This window comes from Xyrauchen texanus, chromosome 15 (genome assembly GCF_025860055.1).
Source record: "Xyrauchen texanus isolate HMW12.3.18 chromosome 15, RBS_HiC_50CHRs, whole genome shotgun sequence".
NCBI lineage: Eukaryota > Metazoa > Chordata > Actinopteri > Cypriniformes > Catostomidae > Xyrauchen > Xyrauchen texanus.
This window is the reverse complement of record NC_068290.1, coordinates 4,641,182-4,663,836: the sequence shown is the minus strand read 5'-3', so window position 1 is coordinate 4,663,836 and position 22,655 is coordinate 4,641,182. Positions and strand designations below refer to the sequence as shown.

The 22,655-nt window shown below is 39.5% G+C and overlaps 2 protein-coding genes across 5 annotated transcripts in view; one reads left to right on the top strand and one right to left on the bottom strand.

Annotated features, from left to right (window-relative positions):
• Positions 1-12,098, top strand: part of ext1a (exostosin glycosyltransferase 1a) — a 101,119-nt gene extending 89,021 nt beyond the window's left edge. The window contains exons 7-11 of the mRNA XM_052144240.1: positions 468-563; positions 808-897; positions 3,596-3,756; positions 4,939-5,110; positions 5,788-12,098. Coding sequence (XP_052000200.1) covers positions 468-563; positions 808-897; positions 3,596-3,756; positions 4,939-5,110; positions 5,788-5,973 — 705 coding nt within the window. The 3' untranslated portion in view covers positions 5,974-12,098. The remainder of the gene's footprint in view (positions 1-467; positions 564-807; positions 898-3,595; positions 3,757-4,938; positions 5,111-5,787) is intronic.
• On the bottom strand, positions 1,417-16,333 carry LOC127656077 (uncharacterized). Of its 4 annotated transcripts, none has more exons than XR_007972135.1 (3): positions 3,443-3,497; positions 3,012-3,127; positions 1,417-1,980 (listed from the first exon to the last, which is right to left on the bottom strand). XR_007972135.1 is itself a non-coding variant. In XM_052144242.1 (2 exons), the coding sequence occupies exons 1-2, from the start codon at positions 16,259-16,261 to the stop codon at positions 1,847-1,849; spliced, it is 333 nt and encodes a 110-aa protein (XP_052000202.1). In that variant the 5' UTR covers positions 16,262-16,333; the 3' UTR covers positions 1,417-1,846. The 4 variants fall into 4 exon arrangements, 2 of the variants coding, with proteins under 2 accessions (XP_052000202.1, XP_052000201.1); XR_007972136.1 differs by having other exon boundaries at positions 3,411-3,489; XM_052144242.1 differs by lacking the exons at positions 3,012-3,127; positions 3,443-3,497 and adding an exon at positions 16,063-16,333.
• Between the last annotated feature and the right edge of the window lie 6,322 nt (positions 16,334-22,655).

The following is a 22,655-nucleotide window of genomic DNA, read 5'->3' as shown; positions in this document are numbered from 1 at the left end:
GTTATCTGTGTTTATATAGACCTATCGCTAGCGCCTAGCAATAACGGTAAAAGACCTAAACGTGTACTGGTATGACCAAAGTTTGACTACTTGGACAACCTGAACCAAAACAACAAAATAACAATGACATAAGTTCAATATCATGCTTTTGCAATTATAAATACATGCTTTAAAAATTAAGTTTAAATATAGTAACCGTTTAACAAAAACAAATGCATGTAATACCTACCTCACGTCAAACCAATGCAGTCCAGGTAGCATGGATTTATGGGCGTTCTCCAAAATCCTAACAAAAATGACGCAAAGACCATGTACGCATGCACATTAGCATTAAGTAGAACAACTTGATGGTTAGGATGTTTTGACTGAACATCTGTTACTGGTCTATTCCTTTTAGTCAGCAGGTGTTTTATGGACTCCAGTGATTTTTCTCAGTATCTGATATTCTCTCCTTGTTCTTGTGTTAGATTATTGTCCTGTGGAACTGTGACAAGCCCCTGCCCACAAAGCACCGCTGGCCCGCCACATCTGTCCCGGTCATCATTATTGAGGGCGAGAGCAAGGTATACCGCGACCCAGTGCATTCATTTGAGCTGCTCGCTCACAACGTCTTTATATTCTCATCATATCAAATTAAGTTTGATCTGGTGTTTCTGACTTGCAATGGAAATTAAAAAGAATGATAAACAGTGTCTTGGTTTTTTGCTGATGCCCTTTTGTTCTCTGCCGTTGATGTTTACATGTTCTTACTGAAGTCAAATCTGTTTTGAAGTTGAGAGTAGTTTCATATGTTGATTACGTGTTAAGGTGATGAGCAGCCGTTTCCTGCCTTATGATGCCATCAAAACAGATGCAGTGTTGTGTCTGGATGAAGACACTGTGCTATCTACAACCGAGGTGAGCCATAACGGATCATTCTGTATACGTATATTGATTTCACATTGACTTTACATTTACATTTACATTTACATTTATTCATTTGGCAGACGCTTTTATCCAAAGTGACTTACAAAAGAGGAAGAACATCAGCGAATCATCTTAGGGAGACAGTGGTACAAAAAGTGCCATATTACAAAGTTTTACTATCATCATAATAGTATACAAAACAGATTTAAGTGCAACAAGAAATGTAAATATATATATATATATATATATATATATATATTTTTTTTATTATTGACCGGTTAAGTGCTTTTGGAAAAGATGTGTTTTTAGCCGCTTTTTGAAGATAGAGAGTGAGTTAGCTTCCCGGATTGAGTTGGGAAGGTCATTCCACCACCGTGGTATGATGAAACTGAAAGTCCGGGAAAGTGTTTTGGTGCCTCTTTGTTTTGGTACGACAAGGCGACGTTCCTTAGCCGACCGCAGGCTTCTGGTGGGAACGTAGCTCTGCAGAAATGTTTTTAGGTATGCTGGAGCAGACCCAGTGACTGTTTTATATGCCAGCATCAGGGCCTTGAATTTAATACGTGCATGAACCGGCAGCCAGTGGAGAGAGACAAAGAGTGGTGTAACATGTGCTCTCTTAGGTTCATTAAAGACCAGACGTGCTGCTGCATTCTGGATCATTTGGAGAGGTCTAATAGCACATGCAGGAAGGCCTGCAATGAGAGCATTACAGTAGTCCAGTCTAGTTATGACAAGGGACTGAACGAGCAGTTGTGTGGCATGTACAGAGAGGAAGGGTCTTATCTTCCTGATATTGTAGAGTGTAAATCTACAAGATCTTGCAGTTTTTGAAATGTGGTCTGTGAAATTTAGCTCATCATCAATGGTTACCCCTAGATTTCTGACCGTTTTGGAAGGCGAAACTGTAGTTGGACCCAGCTGCACGGTGATGTTGTGTTCAACAGCAGGGTTGGCTGGAAAGACAAGGAGTTCGGTCTTGGCAGGGTTGAGTTGAAGGTGGTGTTCCTTCATCCAGGCCGAGATGTCTGCCAGACAGGCAGCGATTCGAACGGTCACTGTGGTGTCGTTGGGCTGGAAAGACAAGTAGAGTTAGCGTGTCATCAGCGTAGCAGTGGTAAGAGAAACCATGTGACTGGATGATGGGTCCCAGTGATGTTGTGTATATGGAGAAGAGAAGTGGCCCAAGCACTGATCCCTGAGGTACCCCAGTAAGTAACTGGTGTGGCTTGGATACTTCCCCTCCATGCTACCTCAAAGGACCTTTCTGAGAGATAAGAGTTGAACCAGTCAAGCACAGTTCCAGTGATACCCAGTTTAGAGAGGGTGGAGAGTAGGATCTGATGGTTGACTGTGTCAAAGGCAGCAGAAAGGTCCAGCAAAATCAGAACGGATGATCTTGATTCAGCTCTGCCAGTCTCAGCGACTCGATGACAGACAGCAGGGCAGTCTCAGTGGAGTGTCCACTTTTGAAGCCCGACTGATTGTCATCCAGCAGCTTGTTCTGTGAGAGATAGGCGGAGATCTGATTGAAAACTGCCCTTTCAAGTGTTTTTGCCATGAATGGGATGAGAGAGACTGGTCTGTAGTGTTCTATCTGTGTGGGGTTAAGTGCAGGTTTTTTCAGCAGTGGGGTTACTCGAGCCTGCTTAAATGTAGTGGGAAAAGTGCCTGCAAGAAGGGATGTGTTAATTATGTGTGTAAGTGCCGGTAGGATGGACGGAGAGATGGCCTGGAGAAGGTGTGATGGAATGGGGTCAAGGGAACAGGTTGTGGGGTGGTTGGAGAGGAGGAGTTTAGAGACCTCAGTGTCAGTTAAAGGAGAGAACATAGTGAAAGAAGGGTTGCATACAGGAGCCAGGTGTTTGACAGGGTGTGGTGCTGTGAATGTATTGCTGATGGCTGTAACCTTATCAGTAAAAAATGTGGCTAATATATCTGCTGTCAGTGATGTGTCAGGTGGTGGAGGGGAGGGCAGAGAAGTGTGTTAAATGTTCTAAACAAGCTACGAGTGTCTGTGGTGCTGTTGATTTTGGTCTGGTAATATGAAGTTTTTGCAGTTTTAACGTTATTTGAAAAAGTTGCGAGCAGAAGCTGATATTTACCTAGATCAGCTGGATCTTTAGATTTCCGCCATCTCCTCTCAGCTGCCCTGAGAACAGTCCGATGTTCACGAAGGATGTCAGACAGCCAGGGGCTGGGTGGTGTAGTCCGTGCTGGTCTAGAGGAGAGAGGACAGATGTTGTCTAGACAGGTTGTTAAAGTAGAGCTTAGTGTGTCTGTGGCAGTGTTCACATCAAGCATGGAAAATACATTTATTGTGGGAAGAGAGGCAGAGACATCAGTGGAAAGGCGAGAGGGTGAGAGGGAACGGAGGTTACGGCGAAAGGAAACCAAAGGTGGGGTCGGTTTTACAATGGATGGGAGAATCATGTTGAATTGAACAAAGTAGTGATCAGAAACATGTAAAGGTGTAACAAGAATATTAGAGGTGGTACAGTTACGTGTAAAAATGAGGTCCAGCTGGTTGCCCGACCTGTGAGTTGCTGTGGTGTGTAGTCTTTCCAAGTCAAATGAGGCCAGAAGAGTATTTAATTTATTTATCTGTTTTGACAGAATAAATGATCTGTGGGTTTTTTAGTGTGTGGTTGAGTAAATAGCACTTATAGTAGCATACTTGTTCCCACAGGTGGATTTTGCCTTTACTGTTTGGCAAAGTTTCCCTGAAAGGATTGTGGGATACCCCGCTCGGAGTCATTTCTGGGACACCAACAAAGAGCGCTGGGGCTACACTTCCAAATGGACCAATGACTACTCAATTGTGCTCACTGGAGCTGCTCTCTATCACAGGTACATTACAGAAATTCACAAACTAACAGCATGTAAACACATTAGCGCTGTTCCAAACCCTAGTGAGCTGTCTGACGTTAGCATGTTGCTAAGCTAATAACGCTATCCTGTAAGCTCAAACATACATACAATATTGGGTAAATATTTTATACGTATTTGTTTTTATTTTAAATGTCTGGGTCATATTTCACCCCAAAATAAAAAGACACTGAAACTTTTTAAGGTTTTCTTCCCCTTTATGACAATGAATTTCCACGATTTTACCAATTACTTGGTAATTTTACTAATTTACTGGATACTGGATTTATTTTTATTTTTTTAAAGAGACCGCTCTCAAAAAGAACAACTAGCCAAAGAAAATTTTAGAGGAGCGCTTAACTAAAATATTATTGTGGCAGCGGGGGCGTGGTCAAGCACCCATCCGGGGGAGAAAGCGGTAAGGGCGCTTGCACCTGAGCTAAATTATGTGTTGATATTTGTGAAGCTAATAAGTTTGAGTGCCTACGTGCCTCTGAGACTGTTTATATTTGTGAAGCTGTAAGTATTGAAGTGGCCGATTAAAAGCCTTACCTGTGGAGTTAAAGCCCCGTTTCCTGTGTCCTCCTTGTGAGAAGTGTGTTACACTGGTGGCTAAACTCGGGACAAAATTATCCAAGTGATTGAAGGAAATCGCCCCGTAGAGTCCTCCCAGCTGGCGGAGGTCCTCCAGTCCCTCGCTGCAATGCATCAGAGCCACCAACAGTCCCTGCTTGAGCTCCAGCAGGACCAAGATCGTCAGTTCTTCGAGATCATGCGGGCTCGAGCAGAGGACAGGCATGAGATCCGGAGTCTCCTCAGCCAGGATGCCGCTCAGCCACTGCCGTGACCCCGGACCCCCGTGCTCTCTTTGCCCTCGCCCGCGTTACAGAAGATGGGGACGGGCGCTTGATCATGCCCCCGGTGCCACAATTATATACAAATTTATTTCGTTTTTTTAAGCTGAAACTCATTTCCATGACCTTTCCAGGCCTTTTTCGAAATTCTCTGATATATCCAGGTTTTCTTTGAACGTGGGAACCGATTATCAAAATGTTCTATGCATCTTAAATTAAAAATGTGTCTAAGACTGCCACAATACATTCTGGAATTGCCATGTTTCATGTATTGTCAACATATTTGACATATCATATTTTCTCGCTGTAGGTATTACAACTACTTGTACACCCACTACCTGCCTGCCAGCTTGAAGAGTATGGTGGACCAGCTTTCCAACTGTGAAGACATCCTCATGAACTTCCTAGTGTCTGCTGTTACTAAGATGCCCCCTATCAAGGTCACTCAAAAGAAACAGTACAAAGAGACAATGATGGGACAGGTGTGTACATCATTTAATGCAATATAATTTTGTTATTTAGTCTTTAGAATTCATCATTTCATCTTTTATTTGTCTTTTCAAGCTGTTTGAGTGATAGTATTTCCCACAGAGTTGAACCTGGAAATCCGTGGAAGAGTATGATTTACACTGTCGAGTGTGTCACTGTTTTTTCCACCCAAAATTGCTAACAGCTTTGTTATTCTCATAATAAGATTGCTTTATTTTGTGTGTAGTGGATTACCTGAGCAATTTCTGCAACCTGAAAGCCTTTATTAGGAGCCAAGCATCAAGGGTGTTTATACACATCATTTGTACGTGTTTATTTCTGCATTTGAATCTATGGTAGCCTCAGAACTATTTGGTAAAAGCTATGAAATTTGGGACACAGATTTTATAGCATCTTTTCATTCCTGGTGCCAATTTTGGGTTCAATCTTTCAAACCCTCTTGGACCAACAGTCCAAATGGCTCGATTGACCAATCAAAATAGAGTATTTTAGAGAGCTGTGTAATATTTAGCTTTATATACCAGTATTAATCAAACTGTTCCATAATCAGTTGCTGAAACACATGACAATGCAGTTGTATAGTTTGTATACAAGGGTAAAATTGGCTCTGCAACAAAAAGATTGGGAAAGAGGAGTGTCTGCTTCAACTAACCCTTTCTTTTTTCTTCAGACATCACGGGCATCTCGTTGGGCAGATCCCGACCACTTTGCCCAACGGCAGACATGCATGAACAAATTTGCCAACTGGTTTGGCACCATGCCCCTGGTCCATTCACAGATGAGACTGGATCCTGTTCTGTTCAAAGACCAGGTATCGATACTGCGCAAGAAATACAGAGACATCGAAAGGCTCTGACGTACCTGAAACCACCGTCCTTATAAACGGGGATGGGAAACAGCATAAATGGGGTGAAAATGGGGGGCCATGGAGACCCTAGTGAGGGAGGAAATCATGATGAGTTAACATTGTGTTTGACGAAGATCTGTCATCACAGAACGTCACTAAAATGACTGAATTTAGATGTATGGAATCTTAAATGAAAATAGAAGAAATTCTGAAGCTACGACATCATAAATGAAGTCCAATTCGAGATTACATTGACGCCATTTGAATGAGTTTAGCAAAACACAAAGTCCAATGCCAAAATTGCCAGCGTTCTGTCTTCCAAGCCCCCTCTTGTGATGCTTTGACAAAGATGACAACCTAGCCCATGATGGGTAGCCATGCACACAAATCTACGTGCAGTCGGAATGTGGACTACAACACACCGCTTTTAGCTTCTGGAACAGCCACGAGACCTTTGTGTGAGATACTTTTGGCTGGAAGGGTTAAGGGGAGGTGACCCACGAGCTGCTCATGCACATTTATTCTGTTTGCCTTCCGCCACTCTGGCAAGCGCTACTCCCCTATTAAAGACGTTGGACGACAGCCTGTGGAAAAGCTGGTGTGCTAGACCGCCGAACACTAAGTCACAGTGCCTGAACTTTCAGATGGATTGTATCTGGGAGTCCAAAGGGGTTTTGTATGAATGCAAAACACCTTGTTCATGCTGCTTATATTTGGATCAGTGTATAGAAATGGGAGGTGTTACTCAAATTTGCCCAAAGTTTAATTTTCTTCCTTTCTGTATGAGCCTTTATGTATTTTGTTGAAATAACATGTTTTTTGGATGATTCAGACCCAATGCCATAAACATCTCAGTATCTGTCTGACTTTTATGGTCTAATTGTCACAAGTGCAATGCCATATCAGTGGCCACGTTCACACTGCAGCTTGATACGGTTGTTACTCCTCTTGTGAGTGATAACCGTAATTCTACAACTTGATTATCTCTCAAAATATTGATGACCACATTTACAAAAAAAAACCAGAAAAATTATTTCTTTTAATTTACTCACTATCGTTCCAATCCTGTATGACTTAATTTCTTAACCAGAACACCAAAAAAATATAAATGATTATCGCGGCCGTCTACTCTGTACAACAGCAGTTAAGAGTGACTCACTTCAAAGCAAAAAAAATAAAAGACCCAAAAGTATCATAAAAGTAGTCAATTTGGCTCTGCGTCATAGCAACAACCTGAAATGCAAGACGTCTGTTACACGTTCATGAGTGAGAGAAACTCATTCATAGTGGCTTGTGCGATAATAGCGCTAAAAAACAAGAATAAAAAAAGCAATGACGCATCTTTCAATGTCGTTTTACTAACATGAAATAAAATCTCAGACATAAAAAATTAAATGAGTAGTTTAAATAAAAAAAGTACTTAAAACTATCGTAAAAGAAGTATGCGGCTCTCAAAGAAACAACCCAAAATGTACGTCATTTTCATTGAAAATCATACGTTGAATGTTTATTAGCACTATGGAAGAAGCTCATTCACAGCGGCTTGTGCGATAACATGATAAATGTGTTGATAAGCGTAAAAAAAATGCCATTTTGTTTAGTAAACTTGTTTAAAAAAATGCTTATCATGACAAAGCATGACGCATTTTTCAATGTCATTTAACTTAAATAAAATTAAGACGTAACAAATTAAAAGCTTTAAAATAAGTACCCAAAAGTATCATAAGTCGCATACGGCTCTCATAGAAACAACCCAAAATGTACGTACATTTTTGAGAATATCTTGACGTCATTGCACATTCATCAGCACTATGAAATAAGCTTGTTCAAAGTGGCTCGTGCGTTAACACGATAAAATGTGTTGATAAGCGCAATTTTGTTTAGTAAACTTGTTTAAAATATTATTTTAAAAGCATAATCAGCGTAAACAAAACATGACGCATCTGTCGATGTCGTTTTACTAAAATTAAATCAATTGTCAGATGTTACAAATTAAATGAAAAGCTTAAAAAAAGTACCAAAATTATAGTCAAAGTAGCATGTGGCTCTCATAGAAACAAGTCAAAGTAATTTTTCAGTGAAAATATTGTCATCCATGAGCAAAAAAAGCTTGTTCGCAGTGGCGAACACATTAATGCGATAAAATGTGTTGATTAGTGCAAAAAAAATAAAATAAATTAAAATAAAATATTTTCATTCAAAAATGGTTTTAAAAGCAAAAATCAGCATAAACACAGAGCGATGCATCTGTCGAGGTGTATTCTCAAATATGAAATAAAATGCTGAACATTAAAAATGAAGAAATAGATTAAAAACGGACCATAAAAATAGTCAATGCTGCTCATGCATAATAGAAACAACCTAAAAGTAATTTTTCAATGAAAATCCGTTGCACGTTAATGTACGTTATGAAAGATGCTCATTCGCTGTGGCTTGCGCATTCACGGGAGAACTGGAGAACTTGAGAACTTGTGTTGATAAATGCCAAAAAAACTAAAAACCTTTTTCTTTTAATTTGTCACATTTTGTCGATGGCTGTTTATTATAATTGCCTGATGATAATATATCTCGGATCCCCATTTCTTTTGTCAAACAGAGCGATCTCTAAACTGGTTTAATTGTTGCCATCCATTTGTCTTGTTAACAGCCACGAGATGCCAAAACATTCACTATTGTATCACTGTCAACCATCACAATTTCAGGAGTTATTTCAGTATTCCGTTAACACACAATAATTAAGTTAATCAATCCTGCATTTAAATGCGATTGTCACTCCCAAAACTTTGCAGTGTGTACGTGGCCAGTATGTTTAACACGCTCAATGTCCAAGCATACATGATATGTATGTGTAAAAGACACATTTAACACTAGTTTCGCCTTTGCACTCAGTGAAGATGGAACAAATCAAATGGAAAACAAATATTTGAACAATACTGGATTGTGCAGATGGGAGAGGACATTGTTTATTCAGAGTGTCAGGTCCAGTTAAGTACTAATTTTTCCATTAATTTTTCATTTCGATTTTAATTGATAAAACCGGCTGACCCAACAGAGACAGATTTAAAGATACTTTGGTCCACAATCCATCCGTGACATCAAATCAGAGCAGATGCCATATTTAATGTGATAAATGATATTTAATCATTGAAGTACTCTGTAAATACACTATCGTGGTTTATAAATATGGTAATCAATCAGTAACCATGGTACCGCCACTGTACTTCTTTGAGTACCGTTCCATCAGTTTGAGTCACTTTGACCCAAAAACACATTTTAAGCGTGTGTTATGCACTAAAATAAAAAGGAATGTCTGAGCTTTTAATGATTTAACTATTACGTTTCTACTCAAAACTGCAGCAGATATATATTTATTTGAAAGTTGGGTGAGACTTTCCCTTTTACTTGACTGCATAAAACTTAAAATGTGTTTCTGGGTCAAAGTGACTGAAAATGATGAAGCAGGGCACAAGTATTTTGCTTTTATTCAAATTTGCTTTACTTTGAAAATGTGTTTTCAATGGATTGCGCAAGATGAGTCTATATTGGGAAAACATGGAGTCAGAAACTGGATTCTGTGTCTCTTTTAGGGCCATTTTCTTTCTTGCCGAAGTTTGAAACCGACTGCACAACCAAGAGAAATCAGTCTTGTCTCAGTATTATTGAAAGCACAGGGTCCTATTGGAACCAAAGGTGAAAACGTTGCAGGAAACATTACTGTTGCAAAGGTCTAATAGTTATTTAACTGGACGTGCTTCCGTGTAGCTTGAGATGTTGCACCGCTCGTCCAAGTAAAATCAGTTGTGATGATTCAAGCGACTTATCTTGACATCATAAAGCTTGCAAATTGCGTACAGTATATGGGTGTTTCTTAACTATTGGCACTTTTGATCACGTGGACGTCTAGAAAACAAATGTAAAACACACTTTTAACACTCACAAATTAATTTAATTTGCTTTTCAAATGGCTTCTATCTGTATAGATGTAATTATTTTCCTCGTTTACATTCTTAAACTAGGAAAATCACGCATACACGTGTATCATATCAAACATTCAGAAAAAAGCTTAAGGGTTAATGTTTCTGGAAACATTAATTAAAATTAATACCTGTTCATCTGGAATGCTTTCCTCACCCAGAAAAAACGTTTTTTTTATGGACGCCTTTAACATCTTCACTGACTCCACATATGACTCGTGTGGTATATTTCATGTTTTCTAAATGCATAAACATGTTTGTGCAGGTAACAGACCTACTGACTGAAATTGCACATGTTGTCAGCCACTGACTGTGTCTTGTGAGTTTTATTCCTGCAGGGGGCGCTTGACGCTCTGAAAAACGAATCCTCCATAAATAAGCATTTAAAACTCAGAGCATTTCATACATTTTTGGAGACATTTTGCTCACAAATTTATTTAATTTGTTCTCTAACAAAAGCACATTTACATGCACGCCAATACGCTGATTACTCTCAAAAATCAGGTTATTTAAAACAAATCTGACAAGCCAAAAAAAAACTGTGTTTACATGAGATTTGAAATGATCGCATTATTGTCCGTTTCTGATGTCAAACCAAGAAGAGACATGCGCTAAACATGGATAAACCAGTCAGAACACCGGTAAAGGTGTTTACATGCCATTTCTGAAAATAATAAACATTTCAGTTGTCGTTTTCAACTCATCTCAAAAAAGAATTTGTGATGGAAATGGTATTTAAAGCTTTTTTTTTTTTAATAAAATTTCAGTGATTTGTTTACAAATGTATTTAAATCATTTTCAAATATTGAAATGATCTATTCACCTGTTTCTTTAGGTTAAATGTAATAATAATGTAATGTTTTTTTTATTGATTTTCCTTTTTTAAGATTTAAAACAAAGAAAACAGTGAAATCTATACAGATAAAAGGCATTTAATAAGCAAACATAAAAGATGAAGGCATTAAAAAGTGTCCAAGACAGTTTAATGACAGTCTAATAACAAAAAGAAGTTAACATCTTTTTTAGTAGAAATCAACCCCTGGGATAAAAACGTTCCTGTACTTTAAGAATCACTCATATCTTTAATCAAGCTTAAAGGGACAGTTCACCCAAAAATGAAAATGCTCTCATTTTCTCACCCTAATGCCATCCCAGATGTGTGTGACTTTCTTACTTCAGCAGAACACAAATTAATATTTTTAGAAGAATATTTCAGCTCTGTAGCTCCATACAATGGAAGTGAATGGTGACCAGAACTGTGAAGCTCCAAAAAGCACTTAAAGGCAGTATAAAAGTGATCCATATGACTTCAGTGGTTGATATGTGTGGGTGAGAAACAGATCAATATTTTAGTCAATTATTACTCTAAATTCTCCTCCCTGTCCAGTCAATCTCTACTTTAACTTTCACATTCTTGTTCTTGTGTTTTGGTAATTCACGTTCTTCCTGCATATGCCCCTAACTGGGCAGGGAGACGAATTTCTAGCAAAAATGTACTTAAATATTGATCTGTTTCTCACCCAAAACTATCGTCAATTTTGAAGATATAGATTTAACTACTGGAGTCGTATGGATTACTTTTATGCTGCCTTTATGTGATTTTTGGACCTTCAAAGTTCTGGCCACCATTCACTTGCATTGAAAGGACCAACAGAGCTGAGATATCTAAAAAATCTTAATTTGTGTTCAGCAGAAGACAAAGTCATGCACATCTGTGTTGGCATGAGGGTGAGTAAATAATGAGAATTGTAATTTTTCAGTGAACTATTCCTTTAAATGTGTCCGGTTACAAAGCTTTTTTTGCTTTTAAATGAACGTGCCTTTCTCAAGACACTTCAGAGTTATTTTGTAATCCTTGTAAATCCTTGAAAACAATCTCTTCCTCAAATAACGTCAATCATATGTGGGTATCTTCAATCTGTTATTGTGCATTAACACATTGATTTAGTTTTCTTGAACAAACACTGGAGTTTTTATGACAATGGTTTATGACATTCCTGCCCGTGTTGTAGGAACGCCGCTTCATCACTCATGTTTGCATGTGTACTGTACATGTATTTACCAGACATGAGGACTGTATCGTTTGTATTTTGATTTCAATTTCTCTGCTTCATCTTTGAACCTTGTAAAGACATTATTTTTACGTTATTATGAACAATAAACTGAAAGTTTAACATTTTTTTTTAAGATATAAAAAAAAAACATGTTTTCTAAAAAAATAAAATGATATTTGATAAGTTTGTCTTGTTTTTTTTGGTACATAAACTATTCTTGGCAAAAGAAAATTTAAATGATATTCATTTAAACATGCTTAACTCAAGTATAAAATTAGTTAAATGATACCAAAGCAAATGTAGTTGTTTTGCCATTTATCAAACTATTGTTAAAGAATTATTAATTTTATTAACTAAATTCATACTCAATTAAAATTAAATATTTCTTATAATTTAATTATTATTAAATATATTATACATATTTAAACATTTACTCTGATTGCATGATATCTATACGGCCTTAATCATTGAATGATGAAATGCACACAAATTGTATATAGGTGAAAAATATTGTTTATAAAATATTATTTTTCTAATGTTTCTGGAAATAGTCATACCCTGCATGTTGTATGAATGTGGCAATGTAGTTTTGCTAACACTTTGCACTAAGGTTGAACTAACAATGAACAACAACATTACAGCACTTTGCACAGTGCATAATAGCAGTTCAAATGCACAGATAAATAGAAAATTATATTCATTGCATACTCTTAAATGTGTATACACATCATATCAAACATTCAAAAAGCTTTAGGCGTAATGTTTCTGGTAACATTAACCCTTTCAAAAAATTACAATTAATACCTGTACTTCTGGCAAGACAACAGATTTTTTATGGATGCCTTTAACATGACTCGTGAAATTGCACATGTTGTCAGCCACTGACTGTCTTATGAGACACAAAGTTTTATACCTGCAGGAGGCGCTTGACGCTCTGAAAAACGAAATCAGGGCAATGGATAAAAAAACCTACCCATCTTGATTGGTTTATTCTTAAACATGTAAATGCACTCAATATCAGCAATATCACACACTCAATTATTGGAGAGTTTTCTCCACACGTTTAAGTATGAAAACTCATACTTAGTTTCCTATTGTAATTGTTTTCCAAAGTATGCGGTAATAGAGAGTGTATTCAAAACACTCCGTGGAGGAAAACTCCATTCTAGTGTGGATGAGACGTGAATTTACACGTAGCAAAATAACATGTTTTTAAATGAAAATGCATTTGTGTGGACCGTGGACGTGGCTTTAGTAAAACATTATCGTAATGCTTTAGAAACGAGCAAACAGCACAGAATGAAGTGGATACTGACCTACAATCAATTTAAACTAAACCTCCAAATTCATGGTTTGCCAGCAACAAAGAAGAACTTTATTCATTTACATGTGCAAACTCTGTACTGCAGTAACACTAAAGCCCAAAGTATACTTCGGTCAGACGTGGACGCAACGCATGACGCAAATCTCGTCATCGGCAGAGTTCTCTATTTAGAGTGCGCTATTTAGTGGGTCCACAAGGTGGCAACACTTACATTTTTGAGCCATTGCGGTCACAAAGAAGCGCAAGAAGATGTAATCACCGCTAACCATCAGGAGGTGAAGGTAAAAACAATAACAATGGATGTGCAAGTCAAGAGCGTGAGTTTGAGGAGGTCTGGAAATACCTGCATTAGTATAACTCGAGTCTGAAGGAATATAAAGACATCTTAATGTGTTTAAACTCCTGAACAGAAAGTCCGGTGTCTCATAGCAGTCGTAGCGTGCATGCGCCAACACACAGTTATATGGAGTATACTTTGACAGGCTAGCGTACGCGTCAAAATGGAAGTATCAAACTTTTTCCTGAACACGGAAGTGTTCCACGATTCGTCTGTTTTCAATTTCCGGTCTCCAGTGTTTTCGCTCGCATCGGCATATATTCTTAGCGGGTAATGTGATGTTTAAAGTATTACATTTGTAAACATTTGTACAAACATGGCTTTAAAGTGCCGATACTTGGAGTCGAGATGACCGTTATTTACATTTACATTTATTCATTTGGCAGACGCTTTTATCCAAAGCGACTTACAAAAGAGGAAGAACATCAGCGAATCATCTTAGGGAGACAGTGGTACAAAAAGTGCCATATTACAAAGTTTTACTATCATCATAATAGTATACAAAACAGATTTAAGTGCAACAAGAAATGTAAATATATATATATATTTTTTTTTTTTTTTTTTTTTATTATTGACCGGTTAAGTGCTTTTGGAAAAGATGTGTTTTTAGCCGTTTTTTGAAGATAGAGAGTGAGTTAGCTTCCCGGATTGAGTTGGAAAGGTCATTCCACCACCGTGGTATGATGAAACTGAAAGTCCGGGAAAGTGTTTTGGTGCCTCTTTGTTTTGGTACGACAAGGCGACGTTCCTTAGCCGACCGCAGGCTTCTGGTGGGAACGTAGCTCTGCATAAATGTTTTTAGGTATGCTGGAGCAGACCCAGTGACTGTTTTATATGCCAGCATCAGGGCCTTGAATTTAATACGTGCATGAACCGGCAGCCAGTGGAGAGAGACAAAGAGTGGTGTAACATGTGCTCTCTTAGGTTCATTAAAGACCAGACGTGCTGCTGCATTCTGGATCATTTGGAGAGGTCTAATAGCACATGCAGGAAGGCCTGCAATGAGAGCATTACAGTAGTCCAGTCTAGTTATGACAAGGGACTGAACGAGCAGTTGTGTGGCATGTACAGAGAGGAAGGGTCTTATCTTCCTGATATTGTAGAGTGTAAATCTACAAGATCTTGCAGTTTTTGAAATGTGGTCTGTGAAATTTAGCTCATCATCAATGGTTACCCCTAGATTTCTGACCGTTTTGGAAGGCGAAACTGTAGTTGGACCCAGCTGCACGGTGATGTTGTGTTCAACAATAGGGTTGGCTGGAAAGACAAGGAGTTCTGTCTTGGCAGGGTTGAGTTGAAGGTGGTGTTCCTTCATCCAGGCCGAGATGTCTGCCAGACAGGCAGCGATTCGAACGGTCACTGTGGTGTCGTTGGGCTGGAAAGACAAGTAGAGTTAGCGTGTCATCAGCGTAGCAGTGGTAAGAGAAACCATGTGACTGGATGATGGGTCCCAGTGATGTTGTGTATATGGAGAAGAGAAGTGGCCCAAGCACTGATCCCTGAGGTACCCCAGTAAGTAACTGGTGTGGCTTGGATACTTCCCCTCTCCATGCTACCTCAAAGGACCTTTCTGAGAGATAAGAGTTGAACCAGTCAAGCACAGTTCCAGTGATACCCAGTTTAGAGAGGGTGGAGAGTAGGATCTGATGGTTGACTGTGTCAAAGGCAGCAGAAAGGTCCAGCAAAATCAGAACGGATGATCTCGATTCAGCTCTCGCCAGTCTCAGTGACTCGATGACAGACAGCAGGGCAGTCTCAGTGGAGTGTCCACTTTTGAAGCCCGACTGATTGTCATCCAGCAGCTTGTTCTGTGAGAGATAGGCGGAGATCTGATTGAAAACTGCCCTTTCAAGTGTTTTTGCCATGAATGGGATGAGAGAGACTGGTCTGTAGTGTTCTATCTGTGTGGGGTTAAGTGCAGGTTTTTTCAGCAGTGGGGTTACTCGAGCCTGCTTAAATGTAGTGGGAAAAGTGCCTGCAAGAAGAGATGTGTTAATTATGTGTGTAAGTGCCGGTAGGATGGACGGAGAGATGGCCTGGAGAAGGTGTGATGGAATGGGGTCAAGGGAACAGGTTGTGGGGTGGTTGGAGAGGAGGAGTTTAGAGACCTCAGTGTCAGTTAAAGGAGAGAACATAGTGAAAGAAGGGTTGCATACAGGAGCCAGGTGTTTGACAGGGTGTGGTGCTGTGAATGTATTGCTGATGGCTGTAACCTTATCAGTAAAAAATGTGGCGAATATATCTGCTGTCAGTGATGTGTCAGGTGGTGGAGGGGAGGGCAGAGAAGTGTGTTAAATGTTCTAAACAAGCTACGAGTGTCTGTGGTGCTGTTGATTTTGGTCTGGTAATATGAAGTTTTTGCAGTTTTAACGTTATTTGAAAAAGTTGCGAGCAGAAGCTGATATTTACCTAGATCAGCTGGATCTTTAGATTTCCGCCATCTCCTCTCAGCTGCCCTGAGAACAGTCCGATGTTCACGAAGGATGTCAGACAGCCAGGGGCTGGGTGGTGTAGTCCGTGCTGGTCTAGAGGAGAGAGGACAGATGTTGTCTAGACAGGTTGTTAAAGTAGAGCTAAGTGTGTCTGTGGCAGTGTTCACATCAAGCATGGAAAATACATTTATTGTGGGACAGTGCTTCACCTGAGCATGTAGACGTCATGAAACGATGGCCCTAGGTTAGTTATGTTGATATCATTAACTACTTTGAGTTGTTATGACAGCCAACAACTGCACATGTTGAGCCTGAAATAATTTTTTTCTCCAAATAACACTTAAATGGTTGTCGTTCTCCATCTGAATAACTCGTTTTGGTAGTTTTTACATTGTATCTTGAGAACAGAAATGCAAAACAGGCAATTAGAATCATGTGGATACCAAGGGCTTAACAGTACATGAAAGCACTTAAAGTACCATTTCATCACCATCATTTTGTACATGTATATTGGGGTACCATGTAAATACTACAGTTGAATATGCTATTGTAATGTAGTACTGTGGCATACATCAAAGTACTATGCTATTACCATCTGATACTATTACTGTACCATGCCACTGTAGGCTACTTTTTGAAAAGTATCCTAGTTTTGAGCAACATCAACAGGTGCTGTCAGTATGTAAATGTGAATAAGTCTTTTTAAATGTTTTGTAACCCATAGTTACATTAATGCTACACAGTAGCTCAAGAAAATGCTTCTCCCAATATGCTTCACCAGTATTGAATGCTTTGATGCTGGTTGTACAAAAACATAAATTCCCAAGCACTGTAATTATATCGGATTGCTCTTAAAATATACAGTAACTTCAAAACAAGTCAGGCTCTCGTTGGTTACCTCATAATACTTATGCATAAACGAATGCCATTGTTTAGAAGAAAGCATATTGAGTCCACATCTTACACAAATACAGCATCATAATCACGTTTGGTTCAGGAAAACACAGCTGCTGTTGAAAAGCTCTGGTGTTTTGTTGGGGCAATCTTATGTTCCTCCAACATATCATTTTTTTCTTTGTAGCAGCAGGAAATGTTTATAATAGTCGAACTGCTGTGTGGTTCATCGGAGGTCACAGATTTAAGTCCATTAGTCCAGAACAAGAACAAATAGAGCTCTGGAATCTGGATTGCTGTCTGTACAGAGAATAACAAATAAAATCATAATTGCTATGTGCCAATATACATACATAAATGTGCACCAAGTGCATTTTTGTTCATGTTTCACTGGGGATAATTTATAATCAGCAGGGTTCCCACATGTCCTGGAAAACCTGGAATTTTGCAATGCATTTTTCCAGTCATAGAAAAGTAATTGAAGTATAATAAATCTGTTTGACTTACAGGGTTGGGACAGTTCATGCTAAATGGTCTGCACTTATATAGCACCTTTTTAAGGCTTAACGGTATTCAAAGCGCTTTGCACTGAGACAAATTCACCCATTCACACACACATTCATACACCAATGGCGGCAGAGCTGCTATGTAAGGTGCTACCCTGCCATTAGGAGCAACTTGTGGTTCAGTGTCTTGCCCAAGGACACTTCGGCATGTGGAGTCATGTGGGACGGGATATGAACCACCAACCCTGCGATTAGTGGCCGACCCGCTCTACCAACTGAGCCACAGCCGCCACCTTGAAAATATATTTCACTACAGATTACAGAATACATACTGTAAAATGTAATTTATAACATTCTGTTACTTTACTCAATGTCAGTAATGTAATCTAAATACTTTGGATTACTTGTTTAGAACAGATTTAATGTAGCTAAATGTTCACATGACAGTTTACACAAGGTTTAACATTTCTGGTGCTCTAAAGTTCCTTCAAAACACCACAGAATGTGCACAATGACATCTGATCGTTTGTGGATTCTGTATTAAGCTTCCAAAGGGAATGTTCATCAATGATGTCATGTTCTTTTGACGTCAAGATTCTTTTCATTCACAATAGTTTGAGAGCGCTCTCTGTCCTCTCATATACATCGTGAGAAAGTGTTTCACCACTTTTCAAACACTCCTCCGATTGCATAATTTATATGGATAAATATTTTCAAACTGAACAGACGAAATATTAAATTAAACAATTGACAATAAAACGCAAAGTAATATTTTCAGTAATCAAAATACTTTTTGAACAATGTAACATCTGCTCTATGTCGGCTGTGATGGCAATTTGATTCTTCCTAAATCTTATAAGGACACTAAACAGACTATTGTTCATGTCTGGCCTGGAAAATAGCCCATTATTAAGGGAAATGCCACCAAGCTAAAGATGCAATATGTAAACATTTTCAGGTAATATGTGCCTTTTTTTGCCAATGTGTGAACGGCTTGTAATGCAACTTAAAAAGATGAGCCCTTCCCTGACTTCCTAGGTTACCTATTAAAGCCTGTAGACTGATTTTCAGATGAAGGGAGCGGGTCGAGAGCCTTGCCTCAGTGATTCCGCTATTCAACATGGTCAACAGACAGTATGCATCAATGGGTAACGTTATCTAAGAGATGGAATCCAGCAAACGTCTGTCTCCCAGCACAACACTGACTACTACACAAACTCGGAATAAGCCAAAAAAAATTATAATTATCTACTGAATCCCATCTGGGTTAGCGGGAACGTGATTGTGGTCGAGCGAAAACTAGAGTGAACATTGGTAGGGCGTTTGATTCCTGGAGGGACCTTCTTTCGGTTCTGGGGATCAAAACTTATTGGACTTATTAGATCCTTATAAGGATTGATCTGTGTAATTTTAGCTAATTTGAGCTTGTCTGCTAATGCTGACGAGTTGCAAGCTACCTTGCTTCCTAAATTTCAAATAATTTAAATGAACTTCTCTTTATGATAAACGTCAGGTTAATGTCAATGTTAATCTGTAATTATTAAGCAAGTTAAACTACAATAACACATTAAATGAATGCTAGACAATGTTCAAAATAATGCAAAAATCTCCATTCATTAGTGTAACGTAACTTGGTTATACAGAAAATATATACAGTCTATTATTATAAAACAATAGCGCATCGATACATCAAAATGCCAGTTGTGATGGAATCACATCAATACTGAATTGTGTCAACACATTTATGATGTAGTCTATTTTATAAACAGCTACTGTCATGCACTAAATTTAGCTAACAGCTGTTGATAAAGATGGCTAATTAGCTAACACCGACATAGGCTATCGAATAAATGCAGTCAATGTATCATGCAAAGAAAAGTGATAACTTCAATCTACAGTCTCGCATAGTCAGACTTATATCCACACTTTGTTTTAGCCCTTTTCCAGCACTGGAGAGTCAAATATAATGTACAGTTTCAAAGTTTCTAGTAAAACAATCATAACTGTGTAATTTTAATTATGCTACCTCATCTGTCAGCATGATTCTGGTGAATCACGTTCAGTTTCATTGTTGTGGTTGATGCTCGTGTCCCTATGGAGTGCGTGTGTGCGATCACGAGCAACAGGCAGCTGGCTGCAGTTCACTTAATGGCCACAGGTGTCATTAATAACAAGGATTTTGAATCTTACATACTGCACCTTTAAGCACTGGAATAAAAACACACATATTTAATTAAGAAATGGCAGATACCAGTACTCCTTGCCTTCTTGTATTGGAGGAGCAAGCTCTGCATGGTTTCTGTTGATTATCCTCAGCATGAATCAACTCACAGCATATTGACGGTTGCTAGGCAGACATTGCCGTGGGTTGCAAAATGGTGATGAGCTTCCCAGCTGTTTGTGGAATCGCGAAACACTGACTAGCCAATATTTCCATTTTTGACCCCAACCAAGTTATTCTCACAAGGACTACAGCTGAAAGACAAGTACCGAGTAGGGGACATGAACTTTCCTTAACGGTTAATTGACACTCACATGGAGGAAAGTGACTTGGCCTGCCAGTCTCCATGTCTTCATACTAGTGATCTCAAGGGGCCGATGCCACACGTCATTACCCAGCCCAGATCCAGCTTTTGGGCATATGCTGCATCATGTCGTCCATTTATTTGTTGGTGGACTTTGTGCACCCTTAACATGTTCCATCCTAACAACAACAGGATCTCAGCATTTTTAGAAAGAAGTGGTATTTCAAGCGATATGGGTTTGAGGTGAAGATGACAGCCTGCTGCTGCTCTAGAAGGGATTTCATCCCTGTTGTCAGGAATTATATTGCATTCCAGGAGTGTTGGTAGAGAAAGACTCAGGGCACAATTAACAGGCTCTACTATGTAGCCAGCAGCTCATTGACCAGCTGATTCAGCTACACCAGGACAGCTTCATGTGTGACGCTCCTGTTCTACCCACTCCGTACGGGACTCGAACCAACGTCTCCGGCGTGGGAGGCGGGTGCTCTAACAAGGAGGCTAAAGGTTACAGCCTCTAGCGTCAGTCGCTAATGGGTTACACACTGCACAGCTATCTACCAGCTGGCTCCCGTTACACTTGTGTGTTAAACATATCAAAGAACTCTGACCAGGCCTATTACTTTGGTCATCCAGCATGGCATATATTCTTCTGCATTTGTTGTTATTGCCATCTGGGTACACAATGGTAAATGGTCTGCACTTATATAGCGCCTTTTTAACCTTTACGGTATTCAAATTGCTTTACACTGTGACTCATTCACACACACATTCATACAACCAAGGCACTAGCCTGCCATTGGGAGCAACTTGGGGTTCAGTGTCTTGCCCAAGGACACTTCGGCATGTGGAGTCATGTGGGCCTGGAATCGAACCGCCAACCCTGAGATTAATGGCCAACCCACTCTTCCACCTGAGCCACTGCTGCCCCTAAAATAACAAGGCATATTTTCAAACACCTATGTACAATTGGATGACATGGCAGCATCAGATGTGTTTTCTATCTCCCCACCATGCTGTGTAGGGAAAGGAGTGTGTTTGAAAAGCCATGGTGGGGGGCCTGGATGAAGGGCTGATTGATGTTTGTCACTGTTGCATTCAGAACATTGCACAGGTGCCTAACAATGTTGAGCCACATGTGTGTTTTAGGCACAGCATTTAAAACAGATTTTGTGTGCTCTCAGTGTTCTTTTACGTTCATCAATTGGCATTTCTCTGAAACCTCGACAGTTTTGTAGTGAATGTGATTTGCGATATCATTGCTTGTCTGGACCATCAGAAATGGGAGGAGAATAAGGATTTGGCGAAACATTTGTTTTACGCACAGTGACTGTTTTGTGGGCAATGGTATAACTCACTGAACCAGTCTCTTCTATTTTGAGCAATAGAAAATGAGGTGAGATGAAAGCTAGGGGCATTGAAAGCCTTGGCTTGCCTGTGCTGAAATTCAGAAAAGAAAGAGAATGGTGGGATGGCAACTCTGTGTTCCCGCTTATGATGAGAGCCCTCCATCATCAATTTCTCTTCAAGCCCATATGAACATTTTTCAACTATGGGGTTAACTCCCCTGGTAGTGTCACGATATGAAAGCCCTGGTAGGTTTACATCTTGCCTAGCGTACTCAATTTCAGACAGCAAATCACTTAACTCTGTGAGCTTCTGGTGGCCTTTAGGTGCTATTTTTGTAAATCTTTCTAATTTTGCAAACAGAGCACCATCAATGGCTTCTGGTGACCCGTACATCTCATCCAACCTCTCCCATATAAGATCTAACCTAGCTGATGGGTTCCTCGTATTTGCTGACTTAACAGGCTGAGCATGTTCTGCAGAGTCTGTACCCAGCCACTTAATTAAAAGATCCATCTCCTCCCATGCTGTGACATTCAAGGTCTCAATAAAGTTAAGTAGTCAAACAAACATCAAACCTAGTAAGCCCAGATGACACTAGTTGGCTTCTTGCTAGATATATTGCCAAATCTGTTGAGGCCGTATCACCAGAGTGGTGGGAAGGAATGGTCGGATAATAACTATGGCAACCTGGGTAAGGTGTGCAGGCAGGGGTGCTCATAGCACGGTGTATCTGATTGTTCAAGGGAAATATGTATTATCTGCTGGGTGGATAGACATTAGACGTCTCCTTTGTGAAGAAATGTCCTGTTGGTAAGTTGGGAACTGTGTGTGTTACTGGCTGATATTGTTCATAGATCTGTTTCTAGGCGAATGCTTGCTACCACTGCCGACACTGTTTACTCACATACTCTAAAATGCGTTTTTGTGTGCTTTGCTCAGGAAGAGACTTCTGCTGATTTCAAGTTTGCAGCTGCAGCCACCATTACAGCAGCTTTAGCTAGCACAGCCTTTGCTTCTCTTTCTCTCTCCAAAGTGTCTATTTTATTCGGATTTCAAATGGTCATTTGCGTCACCCTTAATGCGACACTCAACGATGATGTCGGAACATCACAATATTTACCAGTCTCCTCCGTCGCTGAGTTTTTCTTATGAGACGGAGGAGTTCTGCACCGCGACTGCTGATTTTTTTTTTTTAAATGAGCTCACAACCCAACATGGTAGTGTTATGATGCGGCCTTTACACCTCAGGATGTGAATTAATGTTTAATAATAAAAGAACAATCCGAGTCTGCTAATAC

Excerpts from the sequence above, each read along its gene's own strand:
- LOC127656077 (XM_052144241.1), bottom strand. The coding sequence starts at position 14,968 with ATGAAGGAACACCACCTTCAACTCAACCCTGCCAAGACAGAACTCCTT.